The 19212-nt window shown below is 46.3% G+C and overlaps 1 protein-coding gene across 1 annotated transcript; it reads right to left on the reverse strand.

Moving 5' to 3' along the window:
• Positions 1-18206: 18206 nt before the first annotated feature.
• Positions 18207-18708, reverse strand: SCP2D1 (SCP2 sterol binding domain containing 1; the record flags this gene model as incomplete). The annotated part of the gene is made up of 1 exon (XM_079784994.1): positions 18207-18708. Exon 1 carries the CDS (start codon positions 18675-18677, stop codon positions 18207-18209), a length of 471 nt encoding a protein of 156 aa, XP_079641120.1. The 5' UTR covers positions 18678-18708.
• Between the last annotated feature and the right edge of the window lie 504 nt (positions 18709-19212).

A 19212-nucleotide genomic window follows, 5' to 3' on the forward strand; every position in this document is an offset into this window, starting at 1 on the left:
AGGGAACAATTAAAGCCCACAGTGACGGTTCATTTTATGTGACAAGTTGGCTGGGTCACACTGGCCAGATGTGTAGTCAAACATTATTCTGGATGTTTTGGTGAGAGTGTTTTTGCCTGAGATTAACATTTAAATTGGTGCACTGTGAGTAAAGCAGATTATCTCCATAATGTGGATGGGCCTCATCCAACCAGTTGAAGCCTGAATAAACCAAACATCAACCCTCCCCCAAGCAAGAAGAATTTTGTCAGGACTTGAAGTACAATTTCAATTCTTTTCTGAGTTTCCAGCCTGTAGCTTTTGGACTTTTAGGTCTCCATAATTGCATGTTCTTTCTTACTTAAACTAGACCTCTCAGGGAGCTGGTAAAATTTTGCCCAGCTCTAATTTCCATGTCCATGTGAGGTTCCAAGCTCTCCCTATGGTCTCCTTTTATCTCAAGCTTTCTTCCAAACCCTACTTTCTCCCTCCATACCCCTTTGTAAATTCAGACTTAAGCCCAACTCCTCCCTAGTTTTTTTTAATCATTTATCTCAATTATTTTATGAGTTTATTGACTTTACTAAAGGTTCGTGAGGGTAAAATAATTTCTGTATTAGTCAGCTCTTGCCACAGGTGCTGTGTAAATCCCAAAGCACAGTGCTATACAACATCAGAATGTATTCCCTGGTCACATATCAGTGGATGGTGTGCTTGGCACAAGCTGTGGGTTGGATTCAGTTCTTCATGTGTTCCTCATGTCCCTTGGTCCTACAAATACCCCAGGTATGTTTTTACCATGTTGAAAGTAAGGTGTGACACAGAGCAAAATCCCTGCCCAAGAGCATTTCAAACTTCTACCCATGTCATATCTGCTAATATCCCATTGGCCAAATCAAGTTAAAAAGGAAAACCTAAAGTCAAGGGGTAGGGGAGAACACTCAGCCCCATCCACTAGGGCAGTGGTCAGCAAACTCATTAGTCAGCAGAGCCAAATATCAACAGTACATCGATTGAAATTTCTTTTGAGAGCTAAAACCGACTTCTGCGCATGGGCCACGAAGTTTCAATCGCACTGTACGTGCACACCCATACGTGGTATTTTGTGGAAGAGCCACACTCAAGGGCCAAAGAGCCGCATGTGGCTCGCGAGCCACAATTTGCCGACCACTGCACTAGGCCATGGCAAGAATATAGGTACATAATGCTGGAGGAGAGGGAAGAACTGGAATTAAATATTCAAACTTCTACAGCTGGGTCTCCTGCCATCCTCCAGCCTCACACCACCTCCTTCTCCTTTCCTCTTCCACCTCACTTCTCTCCAGGGCTTCAGGAAAAAGCCTTCCCTCCACCTCAGCAGAACAGTTTCCCTTATATTCAAGCCTCACATTTGTTTTCTTCTCCCAAGTTCAAACCATCTGCTCAATGGAAGTGACTATCTCCCTGTAGTCTCCAGAAAGCTTGCTAAGAAACAGAAATTGTCCAGAACCAATGTGTAGAATAAGCAGGGCCCCTTAGTCTGGCTATGATGCTGCTGAGCCATCCGCTATGAAACTCTAGAAAGAAAAATAAGCCATTGCCTTTCCACCCTCCAAGCCCTTTCTCAGGCAAGCTCTAAAGTCGGGGGGCCGGGGGAGGGGGGGGAGGGGAGATAAATATTGAATCTCCAGGCTCCAAAGTCATTAAAAACAAAGAGGAAAGTTCCCCTGGGGAATTGCCGACTCTTTTTCTGAATGGACTTCTTGTCCAAAACACAAACAAAATAAATTTTTATAGGGCTCTGGGGGAGCACTTTAATGGAGCAGCAATGAAGACCAGAGCATCCATCGCTGGTGCCAAAGTGTATCCCTGGGCAAACTGGGGAAATCAGGCAGAAAATTAACCCTTTGCTTCTGACACAGGCTCATTCTCATCAGTCCTGATGCGTGGCTCACCCTACACAGAGGCTAAGTGTGAAGGAGGCCAGGATGGAAACGGGAGGCAGCACCGCCTCACCCTCCTTGGGGCCACTTTGATGTTGAATCATTTTGTGACTAGACAATTAACACATCCACAGCTCTCCTGGGTCTGAAGGCTGTTGCTCCAGAAATATGACAGAGTTTTGTCACTAGGTTTACTTTGGAGGGGTGTGGGGAGTGGAGTAATGTAATCAGTTTACATACAATATTTCAGAAAGATGAGGAAAAGCCAAGTATTCAGACACAGGCTACAACCCATGACAAGGCAGTGGACTGCTGGACAGTCAGAGCTCTGGACTGTCAGTTTTAGAGCTGACCCACAGGTCGCTGTGGGTCTATGGCATTACATTAATTCTAAGACTTTTTTCCCTACACTAACAGCTCTGAGACTGGGACTCATCTTATTATCACAGGCCCCTTACAGCCACTTCCTCTGGGAAGCAGTCATACAGTAGCCGTGGCCTGCACATGCTCCAGTGTCTAAAACACATCAAAACTTGCAGAGTGGCTGCGGCAACAGTGGAGCTCATGGCTGGGGAGGGACAAGAGGAAAGTAAAATATGTGTTTGGCAGGCCTCTCAAAGCAGGAATAGAAAGAAGGCTAGCTTTCCAGAATTGCAAAACCAGCCTAGGGGCCCAAAGCCAATGGCTTTTAGTTCTTGTGTGAATTATACTAATTGGGACTCAGGCATTGGAGGTCAGAGGAAGGGTGAAGGAGCTGAGGGAATGAGTTTTTACCAGCCACCCCTTGAAATCTGGCCAAGTGAGTGAGAGGCCAGAATAGTCCATGAAAACACATGGGCAGTGTGGGCAACCAGAGGGGAATGGATTCAAATTTGCCATCAGATTGTAAGTAAATGTTTTAAGTGTCTCAAGAATGTTTAATAATCTGCACACTGGAGAGATAGGGAGATAGATGTGAAGCAAATCTGGAAACAACCTACCTACAGTAGAATGGAGAAATAAATTGCTGTATATTCATAAAATAACATAGCAAAGAGGGTGAAGGAGCCAAAATATATACAAGAAACTCATGCACTTTGTATATAGCACGTTGAGCCGAAGAATCCAGACACAAAACATACTAAGGGTAAGATTGTTTATATAAAAAGCAAAAACTGGGGAAACTAAACAATGCTATTTTAAGTTGGAATTGTGGTTTCCCTTAGTGGGGAGACCAGGTAAGGACCAGGAGGGAATGTGAAGGGGGTATCCAAGGTGCTGGGAATAGTCTTTTCTTGACGTGGGTGTTGGTTATTTGGGGGTGTTATTCTGTGAAAATTAACTGAGTGCATACTTAGGATGTGTGTGCACCTTCTGCATGTATGTATGCTGTTTGTCAATGAAAAGGTTTTTTAAAAGGAATACTTCTTTGGTAGCTGAAATTGGAGAGAAGCAGGCTGGCTACAGGATTTGGAGGAAGGAGACTACATGGATTCATTAGCCTCCACTTTCATTAGCCTGCCTAAAACATCACCCCAAGCAAATTACATATTGTTTGTCACTACATCTTAATGAAATACAGTTTAGCAAACAAAACAAAGAGCTCCCTTGAAGCAAATTTCACACACTTCAATCAGGGCTTGAAAGATATAGGCTTCCTTTTCTTCCCATTGGTTTTACTAAGATATATTTGACATATAACATTGTATTCCTTTTAGGTGTGCACCATAATGATTTGATCACCACAATAAGTTTAGTTAACATCCATCACCACATATAGTTATAATTTTTTTCTTGTGATGAAGACTTTTAAGATCGACTCTCTTAAATGCTTCCTTTATTTTGGGGGGAGGGGAGTGTTAATCCTCACCTGAGGATATTTTTTTCCATTGATTTTTTAGAAAGAGTGGAAGGGGAGAAACCAAGATGGCGGCATAGGTAAACACCTGAACTGCTGCCTCGCACAACAACTTCAAAACTACAACTGAAAGACAAAACGGATATCATCCAGAACCACAGAAAGGCTGGCTGAGTGGAAATTCTACAACTAGAAGGGAAGAGAAAAGCACACTGAGGCTCAGAGGAGCTGCAGAAGTAAAGGCAGAGGTACGGAGGCGCGCACGCACGGAGAGGGCTGGCAACTGAGTACGCGGCTGGCTTTTTCAATCCACAGGGAGACACAAGCTCCTGACTGCTCTGAACTCCAGTTCCAGGCGAGACTCTGGGGACCCAGACTCATATGGGGAGAAACTGGACTGTCTGGCAGCAGGCGGAACTCGAGGGTAGCTTTCTCTCAGAGGTGCTTGCAGTGATTACCGCGGGACACTGAGACCTGGGGGCCTCTTAGGGCAGGGCTGATGGGAAGCCATTGCTGTTTGCTCTGCCCTGAGACCCCGCCCCAACCCAGCTGTGCACAGAGGTTTTTGCATAAGAATGGCCTGGTCCTTTGAAAACTAAACTTACCTAACAAACTGCAGCTGAGTCAGTGAGACCCAGAACATCCAAAAGAAGGCCCAAGGCCCCACAGCAGCTTGCATTGCTTCACAGCTGGGCCTCATCTGGGCACCTCCAAACCCCAAACAAAAAAGAGGAATATGCAGATCTCTCCATAGCTCCTGCTGGGTGGCCTCAGGCAGAGGCTAAATTAGCACCTTCTTGGAGATCCAAGAGCCAGTGTACCCAGGGGTCATAGTGGGACCATCCAGATTACAACTTCTCAGATCCATAAGGGACACACTCAAGGGGCAGACTCAGTGAGCACCAAAGCCCCACTGAAGCAAGTCTTGTCCATAAGGGTGTCTCCAGCACAGAAGTTCTCCCATCGTAGACACAGCTGATCCTCACAGCCAATTGGCCTGGAGGTCAATTTCTCCCAGTGATACCAACAACAATCAAGACTTAACTACAATAAGACTGTGCACACAGCCCACAAAGGAGTGCACCAAGAGTGTCCACCTCAGGTAACTGGGGAGGCTGAGCCACTGGGCCCTATAGGACACCTAGCACACAAAGCCACTCTATCAACTCAGGGAAGCAGCCAAAATGTGGAGACAAAGAAACAGGTCACAAATGAAAGAAATGGAGGAAAGCAAATGACTGGATATAGAGTTCAAAACCATGGTTATAAGGTTTTTCAAGAATTTTTTAGAAAAAGCCAATAAATTTAGCAAGACCCTCGAGGATATGAAAAAGGACCAACTAGAAATTAAGCATACACTGGCTGAAATAAAAAATAATATACAGAGATCCAACAGCAGACTAGAGGATCACAAGAATCAAGTCAATGATTTGAAATACAAAGAAGCAAAATACACCCACCGGAAAAACATAAAGAAAAAATTATCCAAAAATATGAAGATAGTGTAAGAAGCCTCTGGGACAACTTCAAGCGTACCAACATCAGAATTATGGTGGTGCCAGAAGAAGAGAGAGAGCAAGATATTGAAAACCTATTTGAAGAAATAATGATAGAAAACTTCCCCCACCTGGTGAAAGAGATAGACTTACAAGTCCAGAAAGTGCACAGAACCCCAAACAAAAGGAATCCAAAGAGGACCACACCAAGACACATCATAATTAAAATGCCAAGAGCAAAAGACAAAGAGAGAATATTAAAAGCAGCAAGAGAAAAACAGTTAATTACCTACAAAGGAGCACCCATATGATTATCAGCTGATTTCTCAACAGAAACTATGCAGGCCAGACAGGAGTGGCAAGAAATATTAAAAGTGATGAATAGCAAGAACCTACAACCAAGATTACTCTACCCAGCAAAGCTATCATTCAGAATTGAAGGGCAGATAAAGAGCTTCACAGATAAGAAAAAGCTAAAGGAGTTCATCAACACCAAACCAGGATTATATGAAATGCTGAAAGGTATTCTTTAAGAAGTGGAAGAAGGAGAAAAAGGTAAAGATAAAAATTATGAACAACAAATACATATCTATCAACAAGTGAATCTAAAAATCAAGTGAATAAAAAAACCTGATGAACAGAATAAACCGGTGAATATATAGAATCAGGGGCATAGAAAGGGAGTGGACTGACAATTCTTGGGGGGAAAGGGGTGTGGGGTGTGCGGGAAGAGACTGGACAAAAATCATATACCTATGGATGAGGACAGTGGTGGTGGGGCGGGGGGGGGGGGGGGGTAAGGGCAGAGGGTGGGATGGGAACCATGTGGAGGGGAGCTATGGGGGTGGGAAAGAGGAGCAACTGTAATAATCTGAACAATAAAGATTTATTGAAATGGAAAAAAAGAGTGGAAGGGAAGGAGGAGGGGAGAGGGAGAGAGAAATATTGATGAGAGAAAGAGACATCAATTGGTTGCCTCCTGCACGCGCCCTACCCAGGATGCCAGGGATTGTGCCTACAACCCAGGTACGTGCCCTTGACCAGAAATCGAACCTGTGACCCTTTGGTGCATGGGCCGATGCTCCAACCACTGAGCAACACCAGCCAGGGCCAGGTTTTTTTTTTTAAGGAAGAGTTAAAGCATATCCATTTTGTGTGTACACACACACACACACACACACACACACACACACACTGCACTCAACAGCCTCTGGTAGCCATCCTTTGTAGTCTAGACTATATCATAGCTCTGATGCAATCATTCCATTTGCCCATTTTGTGATCCCCAGTCTCTCTCCCAACCAGTTTTTCTCCCCCTTCCTCCCACACTCTATGAACCAAATTTAACAGTAAGTGGTTATTTATTCTATTAACACTGACTGAACACCTGCATGACCCAAGTCTGTGCTACTGTTTGATGTAATTTTACAGCAACTGTATGAGGCCAGGATCATGACCATTTCACAGACAAAGAAGCTGAGGCTCAGGGAGGTCATAGGGCTTATCCAAGGTCACCGACTAGGCGGCAAGTGGTAGAGCTGCAATTCCACTCTTTGCTGGTAATAATTGTAATCTTGATTTTCCCATTACCTCATACCACATACGGAGACACCCCAAAACAATGGCTTAAAATGAGAACAATCATTTGCTTTGCTCAGTCTGGGGGTTAACTGGGCTTTGGCTAAGCAGTCCTTGCTCAGAGGGACGCAGTGTCTGCGCTCATCTCCAAGGACTCCTCACTAAGAATCTGGAGTCCCCCAGCATCCTCTGGTCTCCCCATGTGGAGTCTCCTGCACACAGCAACCTCAGGGTGGCAGGACTCCTCCATGGGGCTGAGTGTGTGTCTGTGAGACACTGGCAGAAGCCTAGGAAGCCCCTCAGCATCACGTCTGTTTGTCGAGGGAGTCACAAAGGCCTGCGTAGGTTTAAAGGGAGGGGACCTAGATTCTACCTCTTGATGGGAGGAGTGTCCAAGAATTTGCATGTTTTAAAACCACCACAGCCTATACTTTGTTATAGTGGATGCTGACAATAACTACTGTCCCAACATTTCACTCTCTTTCCCACTTATAACAATGGAATACACTTCCCTACCTTCTGGTCCTCGGTTTGGCCATGTGACTCACTATGGTCAGTGGGGTGTTAGCCCAGTGATGTGTGCACAAGGTTGGAACAGACTTGCACAGTCTGGTTTGCTCTCCTTACCATTGCCATGGGAAAAGCATGCCTGGCAAAGCCAGCCTGCTGGTCTGAGGAGGAGGAAGAAGGGATGAGACATGGAAGGAGCAGAGCCCAGTCAGCCCAGCCTAGGTGAGCAGACCTACAGTCAACCTGCAGATCCATGAGAATCAATCAGCATTACCTAAGACACAGAGTGTTGAAACAGCTTGTGGCTCAGTGTTTTCAATGCTGGAAGTAAATAGTACACTGCCACTCAAAAAAAAAAAAGACATTGGACCCAACTTCAGAAAGAATATTTGAGAGATTTGAGAAAGCCATATGTTTAATCGTATATGAGTGCTACTCAAGATGAAGAAAACATAAATAGGAGACAATTTATGTCAACGAAGCTGGCTAATGACTGTTCAGCAAATTTTTCAAGGTTCTGTGCCCCTGAACCCCACAGAACTGATTTCTCCAGACTCCCATCGAAGCCACTGCCTGAGTCCTGCTCAGACCTAGCTGCCTCGAAGCAGCTCACTGATGTCTGTTCATTGTGATGCCTGAGTCCCAGAGGGGGTGTGGTGCGTAGGCACGCTGTGTCCTGTGTGCTGTGTGGGCATGAACAGGGGAGAGCATCTCTGAGTGAGTCTCTAATGAAAACAATCAAAACTCATCAGTCAGTTGTCTTGAGCTCTGGTACTCGTTATTTCTTTTTTTTAAAGGAGAAAAGAAAAATAAATTTCGACTTGCCCTTTATTAAACTTCCTTTACAAAAATGATTGCTTCTGAATTTCTGATTTCCATCCCTTATGGAGCTGGCTCCCCTTCCACCACCCCAATTGCCTCCCCAAGAGCCATGAGAAGTAGTTCAATGAGAAGACACTGGAATCAGAATGAGAGCAATCTGAAGCTGGAAGGAGTGTGAGAGTACACCCAATCCAACTCATCTGATACCCCAAGAGAGGCAAGACTGGAGCCCAGAGAGGGCAGGTGACCTCCTGGTGGTCACACTGTGAGACTCAGCACCAGCTTGAAACAGAGCTCAGGTCTACCTCCAGGCGTTTCCCTGGAAATTAGTAAAGTCCATAGAATCACAGCAACCATGGTCTTGCATTCTGTGAATTTCAGTTTATTCAGCTCTAAATGGGCAAACTCTGGATTGAGTGGATTCCAAAGTCCTGTCCACCTCTGACTTTTTATTTTATTCTACTAGTGGCCCAGTGCACAAAATTTGTGCATGGGGGGGTTGTCCCTCAGCCCAGCCTGCACCCTCTACAATCTGGGACCCCTCGAGGGATGTTCGACTGCCCATATAGGCCCGATTCTGGTAGGATTGGGCCTAAACGGGCAGTCGGACATCCCTCTCACAATCCAGGACTGCTGGCTCCCAAATGCTTGCCTGCCTGCCTTCCTGATTGCCCCTAACTGCTTATGCCTGCCAGCCTGATCACCCCCTAACCACTCCCTGCCAGCCTGATTGATGCTTAACTGCTCCCTTGCCAGCCTGATTGCCCCAACTGCCCTCCCCTGCAGGCCTGTTCACCCCTAACTGCCCTCCCCTGCAGGCTTGATTGCCCCCAACTGCCCTCCCTTGCATGCCTGGTCCCTCCCAACTGCCCTCCCCTGCTGGCCATCTTGTGGCAGCCATCTTGTGTCCACATGGGGGCAGCCATATTTGACCACATGGGGGCAGCCATCTTGTGTGTTGGAGTGATGGTCAATTTGCATATTACTCTTTTATTAGATAGGATGGGAAGAGCTCAGAGACACTATACTACTCTTAGTAAGACATTTGGGGTCAAACAAACCTATTCTCACTTCCCAGTTCTACCCTGACCTTGTGCCCTCGCTGGCTAAAATCCTGACTAATATATGTGGCTCCCTGGAAATAGGCAAGAACATCTCCAGAAAAATCTACCATTACCCCGCTGAACCTCCTCAGGCTACAAAACAACAAAAGCCACTTTGAGGCGAGGCACTTTCTGATCAGTTCTTTAAGGGAAAACCTTTCCTCTGTAGGAAATGTTCCAGAGGCTGCCAGCCAGACCTTGGAAAAGCCCGTCACAGCTGCCCCAGGGGGGCCAGCAGGCCTCCATCACAGGATTCTCCTGATCGCTCACCCTGCCCCCAGCGCTGCGGCCCCTCCAGGTCCCACCCCCACCAAAAGCCTGCAGTTACATCCCCAAGGACCACCTTCCCACCATATCACAGGCTGCCTGCAAATAGCCGCCTGGGCTTTGGGAGGCTCCAGCTGTTTTTCAAGAGTTAACTAAACAGCCATTTAATCACACTGCTGGGCTATATAAATAGTGTGCTCCACAACATGGTAAAAAGCAGATTTTTTAGGAGGTGACAGATGTTTCTTGTGATTAAGCAAGTCACAGGTCTGAAAGAAATGTGTGTGTTTTTTTCCCCAAAGGAAAGTAAAGGAGAGGATCTGCCGGTGCCGCCTGTGAGGACTCCATGACATGCGTGAGCACGGGCACTCTGCAGGCCTCCTTTCTGCTGTCAGTTTCTCTCCAAAACCCAGCATGTGGGGCCCTATTAGGGACAAGTTCCTCAGCCAGGGACTTGACCCCTCTGGGTGCAGGAAATTGGAAGAACACACAGGAGACAGCAGGTAGGTGGGACATGCTTTACTACGAACAAAACAGCCAAACACTCGCTGGTCAGTGGCAACATATATACACGCTCAAACAAAAGAGGCCTCATGCCAATTAGTGATATCCATGCTACATTAACATAAGCAGGTTATATAAGAGTGTGCTTGCCAGTACGACTATTGCTACTGCTGAGTCATTGCCCTCCTGCATGCGTAGGGCACAGGAGCCTTTAACCTCTGGCATACTCTGGTCAGGGCCCCCACAGACCCAAAGTCCAGGACTATGGAGCAGGCCAGAGGCCCAGCGAGTCAGACATCAACCCCAACATGGGCTGTTTTTCTGCCCCTGGATTTGTCCCACTTCTTGATCCACGTCAAAAACATTCATGAAGCACCTACTGTGTGCAAGACACCACAACGTGGCTAACAAATACTAAGTGACAGAAAGGGACTTCGATCACATAGACAAGAGGCTCACAGCTGTGCTGTTTGAAACAGCCCCTGTGTGGAAACCATCCACATACAATGGGAGCCCCTCGGCAGGGAAACAAAGGGAGCGTAACCACACACAACGGTGCACGTGAGTCTCAGAGAATGCTGAGTAGAAGAAAATACAAAGACAGAACTAAAATCTCTGATGTCAGAAATCAAATAATGGTTATCCTCCAGGAGAGAGTGGCTAGGAGGGCGCAGGAGAGGGGTTCCCGGGGTGCTCGTCATGGGCTATTTCTAGAGTCAGGTACTGGTTACAGGGGTTTGTTCCATTTGGGAAAGTTTGTTAAGCTGCACACTTAGGATCTGTTGACTTCTCTCTATAAAAAGTGCATGTAAAAAAAAATAAGTAAAAGCAACTTGCCTGAGGTCCCACAGCTGAGAAGTGGCTGGGGCAATACCCACCCCTGGCAGTCTGGTTCCAGGGTTCAAGGTCTCGCGCCAATGTCCTGCTGTCCCCCACCAATTAGAGCCCTGCTGTGGTGGCCAGAACACAACACCCCTATGGTCCTTCTTTGGGTCTCACTTTCACTGTCTACTCCGGCTCTCAGCTGCCTGAGGGCTTTCTCTGCCTGGAGCCCACTCTGCCTGCGAGTCAACAACCCCTGTCCCAGGAGCAGCTCTCCCCGCAGCACTGACTGGAGTTGGTTTTAAAATGCCACAGCTCCCTCTCCCCTAGGGATATGACTCCGGGTGTGTTCTACAGCACCTCTGGAAGACACACACACACACACACACACACACACACACACACACACACGGGACTGAGTGAGCCCAGCTGCCCACTGCAGCGACCCTCTCACTTACAAACCCTGAATCTCCTCCCTTCCCTGCCTGGTCTCACATCCCCCAATGATAGGTTCCAATGCTGATTTGCAGGCCTTCAGGGACTCAAAGAAGAAACTGAAAAGTAGGAGACTCCTTTGTCTGAAAAATGTCCTCAAACGTGCTCTTTTCTTTATTGGTGAGGAGCAAGAGAAAGCAGGCAGCTCTACCCCTCACTGGCTCAACTCCTGACTGGGAATTGAACCCAAGTAAACTGCTGTGCCCCGGGGTCTGCTCTGGAGCATCAAGTTCTATGCAGCCCCTGCTCAGAGAGCGCTTCCCTGGCGACCCAGTTCCCCTCAGCCACGTTCCGCTTTCTTCCCTTTTGCCAATACTGACTTTCTGAAATTATCTTGTTTTTTGTTTACCATTTATTTTCTCCCCACCGCCCACATATATCCTGATCTGAAAATAAAAGTTCTGGGGAAGGAGGAACCACAACATGCCTGCCACTGTCCCCTAGCACTTAGGACCAGCAATGACGTCCAGAATCCTATCCTATATAATAATAGACTAATGTGACCATTCGTTCGACCATTCAACCAGTCGCTATGACATGCACTGACCACCAGGGGGCAGATGCTCCAACCCATAGGAGAGACTGCGGGAGGGCACCGATAGGGACTGGGCGAGATGGGCCAGACACACCCTGGAGCCCTCCCACGGTCCCTCCCCCACCAGCCAATCTCCTGTGGTCCCTCCTCTGCCTCTAAAATATTTCTTCTAATTAATTTCCTTTCAATGTGCATGAATGTGTGCACTGGGCCTCTAGTATTTAATAATGAGTATGGCCCAGCCAGTATGGCTCAGTGGCTGAGCATTTACTATGAACCAGGAGGTCCCAGGTTCAATTCCTGGTCAGGGCACATGCCTGGGTTGTGGGCTCGAACCCCAATAGGGGGTGTACAGGAGGCAGCCAATCAATTATTCTCTCTCATCATTGATGTTTCTATCTCTCTCTTCCTCTCCCTTCCACTCTGAAATCAATAAAAGTATATATTTTTAAAAATAATGAGTATGGTGAAGGATATACCAACCAGAACACACTCCTGGGCGAATCCTGGTTTGTAAATAACCAGTATATAGCAGCTTAATATCATTAATGATAGATGCTCAATAAATATTTGTTAGATAGGCCAATCAATCAATCAGTCAATGAACAAAGGAAATCTGGCAGTTCACTGCTAAAAATCCAAAATCTGCCCTAATTTAAACCCTCCAGAATAGAAAGCTTACCATCATTGATGATGCTTCCTGAACCTCATGCCTAAACATGTGTGAATGGGTTCACATAGGAGCTGAGACTGTCCTGTTTCCCATTTGAGGAATGGAGAAATCAGCTGCAAGGAAGTGGGGGCCCTAACAGTTGCCCCAGAATTTCGATCTGTCTACATCCAGGCACGGGACTTCAGAGAAACCTGTACAGGGGGCCATGAGCCATTTGCTCCAGCTCTTCTAGGCCCTGATGCACGGCTAAGCCTTTTTCTGAGCTGAAGCCCAGCCACTAGCTCCTTTCACCAGCCTGGACTCAAGGTGCTTTTAGCCTCTCTTGAACACCAGGTTCCTGCCATAAGGATTGTCTTCCAATTGGAGGTCGCCTTCTTGGATTGAGAGGAAGTACTTCATTCACCATCACATCTCAACGCTTAGCACAGAGCCCACTCAGAAAAGATGGGCAATAACTGTTTGCTAAATGAACTGTTCAAATGATGAAATGATAACATTTCAATACTACATTGTGGTAAGTTCTTAGCACGGCACGCAGGCCTTGCACTCAATAGTTCCCCTGAATCAGAGATGCAAGGCCCCCGCCAAAGGTGTAAAGGAGGCTACAAGTAGTAGATGAAGAGTTATTTTCAGAGGATGCCAGCATGTGGACTGGCACCCACATCTCCAAGCTGGTCCCTGGAAGGAGCCCCTCAGTTCAGCACCAGGTGTCGATGGCCAGTCATCACTTTGAGCTGATTCCCTCTTCCCACCAAAAAGCAAAACAATAAAACCTGGCAAGTGTGGGTTTCATCAACACCCACCTAAAACTGGGGGAGGGGGCAGTGTCCCAGGAGAGCATTCCTTGCGCCTCTAACAGGAGAGTGATGAGATCCTTTATCAGGATAGGTTTTCTGTCTCTGTGCTTCAGGCAAATGGATGGAATACATGGCTATAAGGAAACAGGATCCTGTGAGTGGAGTAGGATCCATGAGAGTGCCTCACCCTCTCCTACCCCGGTGTCTGTACCTGATTCTATAGCTCTATCTGTTGATTCCTACTTTATTTTTAAGTTTTAATAATTTGTCTGAAGTCTTTTTTTTTTCCATCTTTATTGTTGAAAGTACTACATAGGTCCTCTTTTCTCTCATTAACCTCTTCCAGCCCGCTCCCATCCTACCCATTTTCTGTGTCCACGGGTTATGCACAAAGCAAAGGTTCCATCTCAGATGTCAGGCAACCCCGAGGGTCCCAGATGGAAAGAGCCCAGTGTCTGCAGGGTCCTCAGAATCCTCCAGCTCGGGCCCATCACACCAAGCACTCTCAGTTGGGCCTTGGGCAGACGGAAGCCCAGAGGACAAGAGAGTCAGGAGAAGACGTGGGCACAGGCATGTTCCTGGGACACCAAGGACTGGCAGGACTGCTCTCACAGGGGGGAGAAACAAATCCCATCTCCAAGGAAGAGGGGTTTATTTTGCACCCTCCTCTTATAAAGCAGTCTGTCAAGAGATTTTCCCTAAAGGACACAGGAAAGTTGGGAAGTTTCAGTTGTATAAATCAAGTCCACCCTTTGGCCCTTCAGGCAGGCATTCTTAGAAGAGGAAAGTTATCCCTAATTTTTTGGAATAAGTTAAAATGCAAGGTGAAAAATAGTATCTGTGGGCAACTAAAGAAAGTGAGAGGTGGAACAAGCACCTTGGGGCCCGTGAGTACATACTGGAAGGACACACAAGAAGCCAGTAACTGTGGGTGACTTCCAGTCCTATAAACTCAAGGAACTAAATTAGGCTACAACTCAAATGAGCTCAGAGCAGATTCTTCCCTCAACCCCCCAGATGAGAGCCCAGCCAGGCCAGCACCTTGGTTTCAGGCTGTGACATGAGGTCAAAGCAGAGAACCCGGCTGAACCTACCTGACTTCTGACCTGCAGCAACTGTGAGACAAAGAACAGGTACTGTTTTAAGGGACTAACTTTGTAGTAATTTGTTACACAGAAATGGAAAACTAACACAGGGTATTTGAGTTAGGGAGACGAGTAAGATTAGCTAAGGGGCAGCTGTGGTCATGAATGTAAACATCTATGGGGCCCAGCAAAGCAGACCCAGCTAGAGGAACAGCAGTAAGCTCAATTAGGGAGCACCACACTGACCCAGGCTGGGAGTCAAAGAGGCAGCATGGAAGGTGCGGGTGGGCCTGAATGCAGTGTCCCCAAAACTATTGCCTGGCAAGAATATGAGCTCAGTATGGCCAAATAATCCAATTTTTTCAAGAGAACCCAGAAATTCCAATTCTCACATAAAATATCCTCATTCAAACTTTATAAACACTGTGCTGGCTGACCTTGGGCAGAACAAGTAACACAGAGATGTGTATTTTGAGTTATATGTGACCTTCTAGGCCCTAGAATCTAGGGCATCAACTGAGTGTCAGAGACAAGGCAAAAGGTCTCCAGAACCCTGTGAAAGCCGAGTGTGGCTTGATTTTCAGGAGACAGTAGGGAGCCAGTGAAAGTCCTCCCTTTCATCCAAAAGAGAAAGGGAATTCACATTCATGGAAAACCCATGGATGCCAGATGTGACCTATTTGGAGCTCCCCAACAACTTAATGTTATAAGGGCTGCTGGCCCCATTTCCATTAACAGTCATCCACAGTTACATCACGTACTCCATGATGGTCATCACTATTTCCCAAAAACACCAACCTTAGCTGCAGAGTGGCTCAATCATGGCCTGTGATTACACGGATGTGAAGTGCTGACACTGGGCTCAAAACTACATTTGCTTCTACAATCCACTCCACATGGCATCCCCCATCAAGCAATTTCATCCTTTTCATTGAAAAGGGGTTTGCTGTTGTGTTTCACAAGGTCTGGCTCTTCTCCCTCAATTAACCAGCTCTCTCTCCTTATTCAAGGCCTCTGTTCTTCCTTCTCTTCAGCTCCTACCATGGTAGCTGCCCATCCATCCCCACAGCACCTCCCTCACGCCCTCCTACATCTCAGCCTTTTAGACTCCAACCCCACTGCTCATGTAGCTCAGCCCCTCGGCTTCCCAGTTCCAAATTCCTGAGAAAGGAATCTAATTGGTCCGGGTCATGTTTTTGTCCCAAGTCATAATGGATCACCGGCCAGCCTTTGGTCAGATGCCAGCCCAGGCATGACCCTCTGTAACCCTGCCCTCCCTCCCATTCCTCTCCACCCTCTAATCTATCCATAAGCAACTTATGTCTCAGGATCAATCCACAAAGGCTACTCATGGTATGAATAGAACCACTCAGGGAGGCTACTTCTCAAAAACAGCATCCTGAACAACTGCCGAGCCTTGCCTGTTACTCATAAACATGGCTTGAATGGAGTGCCTGCGCCAGACAAAGTAAGCATTCACAACAATACAAAAAATCAGTCTAAAGCCTCTGAGACACCCACCGCTGCCCTGCGGGAGCACTGGCAGGAACACCATGGGTCACCTACAGAATGACCCAGGTGAGCAAAGAAACCAGGGAGCTCCATGTCCCCACTCACAAACCCTCAGCGATGTCTTGCCACGAAGATGAATGCCAATTGAGCAAAAGGTCTCTTCATTTCCCACTAAGAGGATGAGATTGTGTTAGCAATGAGCCCTCCCTCTGCCTCCTTCTGACTTGGAGAACTCAGGAAGGCCTCTGCAGAGCCACCCAAATCAGTAAGGGGTTGGAAAGGCAGGCACATAATGAGGTCAGAGGATCCTTGTGCTGAAGGGGTAGGATTTTAAGTCCTCTTTATAAAGCCTTCATTTTGAATGGAGGGCAGCAGATTTTTAAAACAGCCTTGTTGAGCTTATATTGACACTTAATAAACTGCATATGTGTATGTAGTGTACAATTTGCTGTTTGACCTATATACACCTATGAAAGCATGACCGCAATCAAGATAATGAATCTATCCATCACCTCAAGACTACTCATGGCCATTTGTAAACCCCTTCTCCCTTCCCACTTCCCATCCCTCTTTCTTGGCAACCACTGATCTTTTTCCTGTCACTAGGGTTTGCATTTTCTACTATGTTACTTAAATAGAATCATATTGTATGTACTTGGTTTTCTCTGACTTCTTTTAGCATAATTATTTTGACATTCCATTGTGCTGTTGTGCACATATCAGTAATTCATTCCTTTTTGTTTCTGAGTAGTAGTCCATGGTATGACATAACACAATTTGTTCATTCATTCACCTGTGATGGACATTTGGTTTATTCCCAGTTTGGGACGATGATAGCATGAACAGATTTTTGTACTTGTACATTTTCCTCTTGGGAAAATACCAGAGAATGGAATAGCTGGATCATTTGGTAGGCATGTGTTTGAGCATGACCAATTTAATAAAACCTCCTTGTGGGTTTCAGAGTGTCTGCGCTGTGTATATCTAGCCTACCAAATAAAGGTACACACAGATCACATAGGAACAAATGACACTCATACTCAACCATGAGGAAGTTACATCAGAAGACAGCTTCATTCCAGTTCTCCCAATATGTGGAGAGGGCTTCCAGAGGGGAACATCTCCCAGGATGACCTTCAATTTTATAAAATATTCCGTGCACAAGCTCCTGACACTTTAGAAATGGCTCACAAGAGGGCTATGTAATCTCTCTCCAGGAGATCCTTTAAATGAGGACAACTGGTCTAGAATAGAACAGTTTCGATCAATACTGAAAGCTGTGGCATGAACCAGAGCAGGGGTTCTTCAAGGATGCTCCCATCAACATCACCTGGGAACTTATTAGACATGGACATTCTCCCCAGCCCAGACCTTCAGAGTTAAAACTCTGATTGGGGCCCAGCACTCTGGGCTTTCACTAGCCCTCCAGGTGATCTGATGCATGCTCCAGTTTAAGGAACAGTGACCTAGAATGCCATTCAAGCCCTTCGACTCAGAATACATCAGAAATCATGATACACCATCACCTCTATTGCCTTGTTCCACCCACACAGCTGCGGAGCCCACCCTCTTAGAATTCTGCAACCCCCATAGAATTCCGTCATTCTCCTCAAAGATCAAATTACCAACTGGAATGCAAACATACTCCATGATGGTCATCACTATTTCCCCAAAACACCAAACTAAGAAAAAAAATTCTCAGGAAACAGGAACTCAATCATTGAACCATTTATATCCAACTGTCGCTCTGGTTCAGTTGGTTGAAGCATCGTCCCATACACCAAAGGTTGTGGGTTCAATTCCCAGTCAGGGCACATACCTAGGATGCAGTTTTGATCCTCAGTTGGGGCGAGTACAGGAGGCAACCAATCCATGTTTCTCACATCTCTCTCTCTCTCTCTTTCTCTCTCTCTCTCAATCAATCAATTTAAAAACATATCCTCAGGTGAGGATTTTTTAAAAATCCAGCTATCAAAACTACCCATTTCTCTACATGTGGCTTTCACCCTAGCATATTTCGACATAAATAAATCTAAGAAAAGAAAAAGACAAAGATTTTAGGTGATACACCACTCCAATACTCTTTACTGCTCTAGAACCCTCACTGCAATTTTACATATTAGCAGGAAAATTAATCAAATTTGAATAGGAAGAATTAGAGTAAAAATATTGGATACTTTTTCTTTTAATCTTCAGTTTAAGCATGATTTCCGTTCAACATTTTAGCTGAAGAGAAGTTCCAATCATTTCCTTGGTATTTTTTTCATGCTTAACATTTAGCCCAGTCTTTGAAAACCTTCTCCAGCTTTTGGCCAAGCAGAACTTTGCCACTTACTTTGAACTTGCCAGCAAGGAAAGCCCTGTGAGGGTTTATTTTACCCAAAACCAACTCCATAAAGACAGGTTCTGGGATTGTGAAGACAGTATCTGCTGGGAGCCTGGCAGATCCTGGATACATGTCCCCAGAGCCATTCTTCAGATCAATGGTCCTCTGCAGGATGGTCTTCCCATCTTTGGTGATGTCCAGCTGGAAGATGGCATTCACTTTCTTTACCATTTGGGCCCCCGCTTCTTTGATGTGATGGCTAATGTCCTCAAACACCAGGAAGCTCTGCAATTCTGGCAGCTCTAGAGGGTGTGGCATGGCAGGTTCCGGAGCTGAACCCAGTTCCTTGAACTGACCCCCCTGAGGTCCATCCCCTGCTTTGATCTTGGGTTGATGGTCAGTTCTCTTCCACATCTTACTGTGCTGGTCCTCTTGACCTTGTCATCTGGTTTGGGAGCAGTTATGGCCAGATTAACATCTGCAGGTCAGATTGTGACATCAAAGGTAAGGCCCAAGCAGGGAATGAGACTGTATTGTGTGTGTTGCAGTATTGTTGGCTAATCAGATGCTAACATGTGACATGGGGTGAGGGCTCAGACAGGTAATTATGAGGCAGATCCATACCACCAACCCCTAAACCAATCAGCGCTATTGGTCTCACAAGCTCAGAAGGGCCTGGACCACATGTTGGGAATAAGGGAAACTGACCCCGGAAGGTTCTTTGGTGACACGAGCTCTGTCTTTACAATGCAGGTGTCTCCCAGTAGCAACCTTAGCTGAGAGAGCAGTTATTCTGATTCCTTCAAAAGTGGATAATCCTTAAGCAACAGATTGTGGTGCTGGGTTTGGCTTTAGCTGGCTGCTGGTGGAAGGGGAAATGCTTTTAGAGCAAAATAGCTGGTTGGAGAAGGAATCAGCACAGGGCATGCATCAATCAGATAGCTTCCAG

The sequence above is a fragment of the Cnephaeus nilssonii genome (assembly GCF_951640355.1).
Source record: "Cnephaeus nilssonii genome assembly, chromosome: 11".
NCBI lineage: Eukaryota > Metazoa > Chordata > Mammalia > Chiroptera > Vespertilionidae > Cnephaeus > Cnephaeus nilssonii.